At 42.8% G+C, this 9678-nt stretch overlaps 1 protein-coding gene across 2 annotated transcripts; it reads left to right on the top strand.

Annotated features, from left to right (window-relative positions):
• The first annotated feature begins 975 nt into the window (after positions 1–975).
• On the top strand, positions 976–4713 carry LOC116211421. 2 transcript variants are annotated; one of them, XM_031545793.1, is made up of 6 exons: positions 976–1256; positions 1331–1438; positions 1940–3212; positions 3291–3436; positions 3548–3761; positions 3847–4713. In XM_031545793.1, the coding sequence occupies exons 4-6, from the start codon at positions 3308–3310 to the stop codon at positions 4257–4259; spliced, it is 756 nt and encodes a 251-aa protein (XP_031401653.1). In that variant the 5' UTR covers positions 976–1256; positions 1331–1438; positions 1940–3212; positions 3291–3307; the 3' UTR covers positions 4260–4713. The 2 variants fall into 2 exon arrangements, with proteins under 2 accessions (XP_031401653.1, XP_031401652.1); XM_031545792.1 differs by having other exon boundaries at positions 1845–3212.
• Positions 4714–9678: the final 4965 nt, after the last annotated feature.

Here is a 9678-nt window from a genome sequence, read left to right as displayed (position 1 = left end):
CGCCACAATATGCGATATATCAAAATAAAATTCAAATAGGAAATTAACTCCTAGCCTACTTAAAACCAAGATAAATAGAAAATCGGAGAGATATCCGATTCATATGTCATGAGATGACATGAGATATTGCACAAATATTGCATGCTGAGATCTAAGATTGCTTAGCTGCTCAAACAAAAATCCTCCACCGCCCTCTGTGTTGAACACAAGCCCATGCATATAATTTCCCTAATGGGCTCTCGGACATGAATCGCTCCATTTGAGCTTTATTTCAACCAATTGAACCCAAAAAATTGGACTTAGTCTTCCACTGGGACGACTTCATAATCTCGGGCTTGAATTTGTCAAACCCATTCCACATATCCACGGCCCATCTCCTCTATATCCGATCCGATATTTCTCCCAAACCTGGAAAATCATTGAAATACCATGCACACGTCGTGGCTCGGCTATTTTCCATGGAATGCAGAAAATTAGTATAAACAATACCCTCGCATGTCGGATTTGCACGAAATCATGTTAAGCCGAACCTGACATGTATAATTATTATTTACACACGAAAATCCAAAATAAAAAACATCTGAAAACTCTCGACTAATTGGCTGTTATATTTCCAATGTACCTTCAAAAGTTAGCATGTTTTCTTCTCGATAGGAAACTGCCATGTAGAGCGGACCCACGAACTCCGTAATCGGGAATTCGTTGAGAAAAATTCAAAATAACCCACGAGAAACCCGAGCTACCACGTGTCCCATGTAATCTACCGCCATTAATTCTCATTCCTTTTCCCTCTCTGTTTTTTTTTTTTTCAGTGTGTACCCTGTCCAGAAGCGCAATGGATTCGCATTAATTCAGTCGGAAGATCCAACATTAAAGTTATTTTTTCTCTCAATAAGTTCGATTTTTTGGGATTCGAACTTGTATTTTTCTCTTTACAGAATGAGCTGCCTATCACGCAACCAGTACTTTTGTTGGTTCTCTCTCTTCCTTTTACTCTTTCTCTTTCCAATCACTGTTCATCTTCCTCTTCTTCCTTCTTCCCTCTTGCAAAACCGCGACCACCAAAGCTCTTGCCAACCCCCACGCCGGAGATCACTCTCGATCGACCTCGGGTTTTCTTTGTCCAACTGCTAGCACCACGACAACCATCCTCATGAAGCTTCTCCACCTCGACCGACTCCAACCCGAAACTCTGAAGATCCTTATGGGTCTCGCCCAACCCATCGACGTCGAAGCAAGAAACCTCCATCAATTAGGTAAATCTCTCTTCCAAATCTTCATGTTCATGTGGCATTATGATCGAAGTACTCAAAGACTGCATTTTTTCTAGGTTTCCTAAGACACCCGCGACTCCACTCCTCCAAAGGAATCTTCACCTTATCAACTGGCAACATCTCTGGCCTCTTAACCCATATGAAGCAACAAAGAACCTCTCGAGGTACCTCTCTTCTGCTCCTTTGCCCCCTGATTTGCATGTGAAGAATCGAAGATAAAAAAAAGCCCTTAATCGGCTCTGCTCAGCGGTAATGTGAGAATTTCAGACTTCAAGATCGAACCTTTGATGATTGCTGAGTTTTGGTAGCCAAAATGGGGAGTTATCTTGGCTTTTCTTATTGATGAGCTCATGACCGGAATAAATTGGAACACGAGACGAACTCTATTTTTGCCTTGCTCTGCTCATGCATGTTTATGGTAGCCATTTATCTTGCTTTAGTTCACATGCCAACACTTAGACAATAGCTGCCATGACTGCCTTCTTGGGCCTCTACTACTTGTTTGGATCTTTGATTACCTGCTCATTCACTTAATAATTTTGGTTTTTGAACCAACTTTGATCTTTGCAGCTTCTTGATCTTTATGGTTTCGGATATCACCTCAATCATCACAGCTAAAGGGCTATCCAATGACTCTAAAATTCTCAGACCTTGCTATATTTCAGCTAAGACTTCATCCTCAGCTCAGCCAATCTTCACTCTTATGAGGACTGTCTTCAAGGATAATCAAACTCCCAAGTGAAAGCAGCGGAGCAAAAAACACAAGTTTTGGTCTACCTTCACCATTGGCGACTGGCAAAAATGGGTGGCTAGACTTGAGGTTCATCACAAAGAGAGTTAAAAGAGGCTCAAAATCTACGACTTCATTTAACTCACCTGTCATGTTCTCGAGATCGATGTGAATCTCCCAACCTCCCTGCTCTCTTTCTAGGATAGGAGCCTTAACACTTTTATCTTCCATGTGGGTTCCTCATAATCACACTCTGGGATATTTGTTGCCTCACGAGCCTTCCAACCACTACCTGGGAGTGTACTCTCTTCTTTTATGTCATGCTCCACAAATTCCTGAGTTACCTCCAGGAGGTTTTGTTCGGTCGGACATATTACTCATCGCAAAGAAGCTGGCAGCAGGAAAGAAAATCCCCTTAGCTCCACTTGCTCTAGGTCTCCTCTGTCGGGTCTGTCACGACATGGCATCCAAACCTTTGGGGAATACACCTATTTTCCAAGCCTCTGCCCTCCAACCAACTCAGCTTCTCCATGACTTTAGGTCTTAGGTGTTATGGGCTGAGATTCAAGGGATTGTCGAGGCCTAAACACACAATGGAAACCTGCTTGAAGCATTTACTTAGCCTCAACCTTAACTGACTCCGAACCCTTCAAGAGCTGTGAAGTCGGCCCTTCTTGGTTATGCCCTGAACTAACCGAGGACTCGACTATCTAGTCAATGGTTGCCTGGAGGAGCTACTTAATATGTAGGTTTCTCTTCATACCTCGAGATGGATGGAATAGGGTAAATATAGAGGCATACAATGCTCATTACGTGGCTCAGTAGTTCGAGCTTGTCCTGGGTCTCCTTGCTCCGTTCTCTTAATCAAAAGAGATGTTTACCAGTCTTGAGATGATCCTGGAGCTAAAGACGCATAATTGCCGAGACTTGAGAAAGGGTATTCATCTTGACCTTCACTCTTTCGTCAGCCACTTCTCCAGAATTTCCTTCAAGGGAGAAATCCCCAAGCAGCAAAGAAATGTGGAGAATATAACTCCCTCTCCCCGGTCAACATCATCTAAAGCTCAGATCAAGTGAAAAAGTGAAGGTTTTAGCTCCTCGAGGCCTATGAAAATCATGAAAGCCGCACCTCCAAAAGCGAGCAAAACGTTTACCGAGATTCATATGTCGATCTTGGCGCATCGCTTCTCAAATCTTCAAATCAAAAGGTAAGTAGCTCCTCCTCTCTTCATAAGTACTAACTCATTACTTTTGAAAACTCGAATTCCATCATCTTCTCTGCTCAGGTTCTTCCTCTTAAGTCATGGAGACTTGCGACATTTCTGATAGCGAGCAATCCGAGAACGAGAAAGATGAAAGGCAGACCTCAACCAAGGCTTCCTCCGATACTCACTCAGCCTCGAGTAGCTCTCAGCACGCTTCTTACTCCAAGGTAACATTCTTAAGATCCGATACTATGAACTGATTATTGTTGGCTTTGAGATACTCGTATGCTTAGCTCTTGTTTTGCTGAATGTCCTGAACTTGTATGAATTGATCTAAGACCATAATGCTGAGGAGTTATGTGAGGATCATGATCTCAACACTCCTTTTCCTACAAATGACGATGAAGTTTCCGAGGGAAACTACTATGAGCTGCACTTCGGGGATGCACCAGAGTCTAAAGAGGGTGAACCCCTTGCTACCGGGTCAACTGCTTCTATCGAGGCTGAGCAAAGTCCTTCTAAGGACACAACGAGCAACAAATCTCCTTCAAGGTCTCCTGAAGTAACTTATTTCCATACCACATCATATCTTTTACAATTTGAGTTTTCTCCCTTACCTCTCTGCTCTATTTGCAAGTTGCTCCCCTTATGGCCGAGACCACTGCGGAGTCTTTGCGATCTGACATTGCCATGAGGTTCATGCCAACCCTCGATTTTGGACCCCCTTCGAGTCAGCTTGTAACTGAGTCTGTTAGGGCCAGACATGCCATAACCATGTTGAGTAGCATGTTTGGCCAACCTCTAGAAGAGCTTCCAGATCACTTTGTCTTCAAGCAGCGTGAGGGCTTCATTTCGGATTTGCTTGGCTTCGTCATTATACTAGAGGCCACTCAAGAAAGACTGGTCCAACTTCCTAAGACAGTCTCCTCCCTCTTAAGTCCAGCTTCAATGCCTCGGCTCATGTCATGCAATCTCCGAGAAAAAACTCTCCATGGTAACTCAGCTTCAGGAGGATTTTCAACAATCTTTGAGCTTAAAGACCAAGCTTAACTCACTTGAGTTAGAGGGGTTAGAGCTGGAGAAAGAGATTAGCCAATTGAATTATCGCCCAGCCAAGAAAAAAGAGGCTATAGCTTCCGTTAGGGAAGAGTTGAACTCAATCCTCAAATCTATGGCTATTGGCGAGGTTGAAGTCAACTAGCTTAAAGCTGAAGTTCTAGACCTCGAGATGCAGCAAATGCAAGCTCAACAAAGCTCTTAGGTAGCCTGGCTTGAATGGGAGTCCCTTGGGGCGCTAGTCGGACTCAAGGGATCCATGATTCCCGATGACTCTCACTCACCATGCACTTAGGATTTCGTTTCAATTCACCTTATTTGAACTCTGATTGACTCTTTACCTTGTCTATATGTTTGAATTTTACTATTTCACAGCCAATATGGCTGTTGTACATGACTTGGTTAAGGGTAAAAACTAGCATTACTGACTGCTGTGATGTTCCTCTAATCTTTTCTAGTTTATCTGTTGCTCTTGAAACTGTTCTAGCCTGAACTGGATTTTGCTCAAAACACAACAAATTTAGATCTCGAGGTTAGTTTTCCATAGCATCTTGAATCATTAAAATCCGAGCCCTCTAGAAGAAGATATGGACCTTCTTGTAAAACTGCACGCTTCACAAATTTGTAACCAAACCTCGAAGATTCGGCTATCTCATTGAATAATCGACACGCATCCAACCTCACAGCTGTGAGGTCGATCTAAATGGCAGCACCTTGAAGGCCTCAATTCGGCCTATGGTTGGAATCAATTTGATTTGTTCTCGATTCTCGTGTCTCATACATAGTCGGACAATATCTCTTTTAAGTATTGTCCATTGATATATCTTGATTGAACCCGACCCCCCCCCCCCCCCCCCCCCCCCCCCCCCCACACAAGTCCTTAAGCCAATAAGCCCCATTGGATAGAACATCATGAACAACGAACAACCCCTCCCACTTCGGAAACCATTTCCCGAACTTTTCATGTTTACTCCCAAGTGAAAAAATTGACTTCTATACTAAATTACCGACACCAAAGGACTTGGGACGTACCTTTTTGTCAGACGCCCTCGCAACACGCCTCTTTTGCACTTGCACGTGTTGGTGTGCCCGCATTCTCTTCTTGTTTAAGTCATCAAGCTCAGCCAGCATCGCTTCCGAATAGTCTCCATGAACAAGACCGTGTTGATATGCGATGCGAGTGATCTCATGTTAATTATAGGCAAAACCGCGTCATGCCCATATATCAAAGAGAAGGGAGTAGCGCCGATGGCATCTCTCTTCGAAGTTCGATATGCCCATAATGCTTCCAAAAGCTTCTCGATCTAAGCTCTCGAGTTCTCTTCCACTATCTTTTGCATGATATTGACAAGCACCTTATTCGCAGCCTTGGCTTGCCCATTAGCCTGTGCATAGTAAGGACTCGAAGTAATCAACTTGATTCCCAACTCTTCGGCAAAGGCTTTAACTCAAGTCTCAGTGAGCACCGTCCCTTGGTTGGTAGTAATCGACTTGGGAAATTCTAAACCGATGAACAATCTTAACCTAAAGAAAATTAATGACTTCACCTTGTTCTACCTTCTTGAGTGGCTCGGCCTCAACCGCTTGGTGAAATAATCAGTCACCAAGAAGATAAAGTTGAGACCCTTCGATGAAGGGTGATAGATCTTACTGATTATGTCAATAACCCAACGTCAGAACGACCATGGCTTGACAATAATATGCACTTGAGAGGCCGGGACTCTGACGCAAGGGAGCGTATTCTTGACATGATTTGCATCCCTTAGCATACTTGATGCAATCCTTGTATATCGACGACCAATAATAGTCATGTCTCCGAATTAGCCACCTCATCTTAATGTTGGCTCATGTGTGCTGCATATGTCTTCATGTATTTCTCCCATCATGCACATAGCCTCATCGGCCGATATACATCGCACTGATAGGCTGGCCACGAGAGTCCCGGAGTGATGTCTCGATATCCTCGCCCTCTATTCATCTCTACCCACATGTTTTATGTCTCGGTGCAAAAAGGTTACGGTCGATAACGGAGCAACCGTGAGCGTTAAGCCCACTAGCACTACAACAAAGATCAACCGCTCCGATGAGGATCTCGTGAAGATGGGAGTGACCATTACAGACTTCAGGGGGGGTGTGACCCGCACTGGGGGGTCCTTTCGGTTGATATTCAAGTTGGTTCAAGGACGACCACCTCGGGCTTCTTCGTGGTTGATGTATCGGGTAGTTATAATGCGCTTCTTGGCCTAGATTGGATACAGTTGAGTGTGTGCTCTCTTCATTACTCCAAAAGCTGATTCTTTGGAATGGAAAGGCTCCCAAGGTAGTCCTAGCCGAGCCTAGGCCATTCTCTTTCAACTCTCTTGCTCCGGAGGCTAGGTACTATGATGAAGATGTTGGCCTTATACGTTTTGAAGGTTTGGACACATATGGGAGGCCAACCGGAGTTACGTTAATCAAATAACTTGACCTTCATCAATTATTGGCTAATCCAACCGTTCCTTTGCCTCGGCCAGCATTGCTAGCTGTACCCTGGCCAAAAACTACACCAATCATCGAAGACATAGAATGAATACGCCGACTCATGGGGACAAGATGGTGGCCGAAGCCACGACCGCTATTCAACATCTCTTGAACTTCTTCGCGGAGGAAGCTTGAGAGGCTAATATTCCGTTTGGTTTCGCAATCGAATTTTAAAATTTTAACTCTAACTTTTAACTCTACTCACTACGCAATAAAAATCAACTCTTCAAAGTAAAAAAGGTGGGGCCGATACATAAATCCACATACATCTCTATTATACTCAATTCAATTTTTAATACTAAATTTTCTCAACTATTAATTACTTTTTAACACTTTTTCTCATAATTCAACTAATGATTCTCATAATTCAATTAAACAATCATTACAACTCAATTAAAATCAAAACTCAACTCAACTCAACTCTAAAACCAAACACACCTTAAAAGTTCGAGCACGCAGACGGAAATCAAGTGGAAAGGGTCATTCCTTATTCATGATGTTCCATCCAACGAGGCTTATTAGTTAAAGGACTCGGGGAGTCGACTTCAATCGAGGTACATTAACGACTAATATTTGAAGAGATATTATCCGACTATGTAGGAGACACGAGAATCGAGAACAGATCTAGTAGATTCCGAGAACGGGCTGAACCACAGCATACAAGATGCTGCCAATTAAGTCGACCTCACGGCTGTGAGGTTGGACCCGCACTAATTATTAAATGGGTAGCCGAGTCTTTAAGGTTCAGTTATATTTTCCTAGAACATGCAGGTTTACGAGAAATTCCGTATATCACTCTCTGGAGCTCGGATTAGCGTGATTCAAAGTCCTGTAGAAAGCTAAAAAGGAGAGCTTCAACTTTTCTGAGTTTACCTTAAGATTCTATGTGGAAGAGATTCAACCTCTAAAAAGAATTGCTCGCAGCCAGTTCTTTCCAGTTTTTGGGCAGGTTCAGGCCGAATCTCATATTTCTCTCTACAGAGCTCGGATTGAGCCAATTAAAGATGCTGCGGAAAGCTAAGAGAGAGATCTACATATTTTATGTTTTGAGTTTTGCGCAGTTCTAATTAGAAGATGCTCGAAATTGAGGTTGAAATAAGACTGAAACAAGGTACAGAATGGCAGTCTTTCGCATCAATGTTGCAGTTTACTTGTGGACGTCCATACCGTCGAAGAACGCAATGGCTATGCTAGCCGTGAGGTAATATTATCATTTTCTTCAAGTGTTCATCATGGAGCTCGTATGGCAAATTATATTTATACACGTCAAGTCCTGCTCAATATTGTTTCGCGCGACTAGACATGCGGGGTATTGTTTACACCTATTTTCCGCACCTTGTTAAGATTGTCGGGTTTTGACATACAATTGGTGATCTTGATGGTTTTTCAGCATTTTTGGACATGATTGGTTCGAGTTGGAGAAGTGAGTCGTGATCATTCTCGCGTGGGCTGAATTGATTGAAGGTCCAATGGAGAAGAAGGCCCACGGTTTGAAGTTGGCCCATTAAGAAGCCCATTCATCAGAAGTCCATCATGAAGCAAATATATATACACACATATATGGACGTGCATACATAACAGTGACGGTGAAGATTGGATTTTGCTTGGCTGCCGATTCTACTTTAAGCAATATTCTCGTGTTGTTTTGCATGATTTTTTATTTTAGGAAGTCAAATAAGTCGGATATTTTTCTGATATGGTTTGATATCTTATCTTTTAGGCAATTTAGGTAGGTTAAATAGTCAATTTTTTATTTGGATATTATTCCGAGATCGTATTTTATAGGCGTATCTGATTACGATATATTTTTTAGGGTATTATGTACGCGCTATACGTGTCGTCTAGTTTGTTGTTAGGCTACACACACTCATCAATTAAACTCGTATTTTTTCTATCTTTCGTTTATCGCACTTTATTTTATCACACTTTATCTTATCTGCACTTTCATTTATCATATCTTACTTTTTCGCACATTTTCCATTCCCTTTCATCTATCCCCGAATCAATTCCCTGTGGATCGATAAAATTCGTCCTCGGAGCTCCCGAGCTTTCAAGACAAAGATTTTATCTTCTTTTGGCACCACTTGCCGAAGATTATCGAAGAGTCGAGTTCACTCATTTTGGGTGGACTTCCTTCACTCTAAACTCGGCTTCCTAGGCTGAGTTATTAGCTGAATTTCAATTAAGCGGGTTGTATAGCCACTTGATTGATTTCGGACTCGTGTTCGTGCTTGTGCGTTGGAAATTGGTGGAGAACTCTAAATAGTCAAATCCCCGGACCGTGAATCGTCTAAGGCGCACTATAATCTTGAGGACCTAAATTTAGCAGCCAATCAATTCTGCGATCTTCTAGGGACGTGTTACACGCTTTGTTTTGGTGGATCGGCTAGTGACATGTTGATATACTTTGAATAGCTTCCTGGCACGCCTGGATCACTCCATCATGTTGTTGATTAGGTGTCGAGCGTATTTAGCGTCCCCGAATTGATTCCCTGTAGATCGATAAAATTCGTCCTCGAAGCTCCCGGGTTTTCAAGACAAAGATTTTATCTTCTTTTGGCACCACTTGCCGAAGATTATCGAAGAGTCGAGTTCACTCATCTTGGGTGGACTTCCTTCACTCTAAACTCGGCTTCCTAGGCTGAGTTATTAGCTGAATTTCAATTAAGCGGGTTGTATAGCCACTTGATTGATTTCGGACTCGTGTTCGTGCTTGTGCGTTGGAAATTGGTGGAGAACTCTAAATAGTCAAATCCCCGGACCGTGAATCGTCTAAGGCGCACTATAATCTTGAGGACCTAAATTTAGCAGCCAATCAATTCTGCAATCTTCTAGGGACGTGTTACACGCTTTGTTTTGGTGGATCGGCTAGTGACATGTTGATATACTTTGA

The sequence above is a fragment of the Punica granatum genome, chromosome 6 (assembly GCF_007655135.1).
Source record: "Punica granatum isolate Tunisia-2019 chromosome 6, ASM765513v2, whole genome shotgun sequence".
NCBI lineage: Eukaryota > Viridiplantae > Streptophyta > Magnoliopsida > Myrtales > Lythraceae > Punica > Punica granatum.
This window is presented reverse-complemented; position numbering and strand designations above follow the sequence as displayed.

What these genes read in the sequence shown, in the direction of transcription:
- LOC116211421 (XM_031545793.1), top strand. Translation starts at nt 3,308, where the DNA reads ATGGAGACTTGCGACATTTCTGATAGCGAGCAATCCGAGAACGAGAAA. An exon ending in AGCACGCTTCTTACTCCAAG is followed by an intron (nt 3,437 to 3,547) that starts GTAACATTCTTA and finishes AATTGATCTAAG; the next exon opens with ACCATAATGCTGAGGAGTTA. An exon ending in AGCAACAAATCTCCTTCAAG is followed by an intron (nt 3,762 to 3,846) that starts GTCTCCTGAAGT and finishes TCTATTTGCAAG; the next exon opens with TTGCTCCCCTTATGGCCGAG.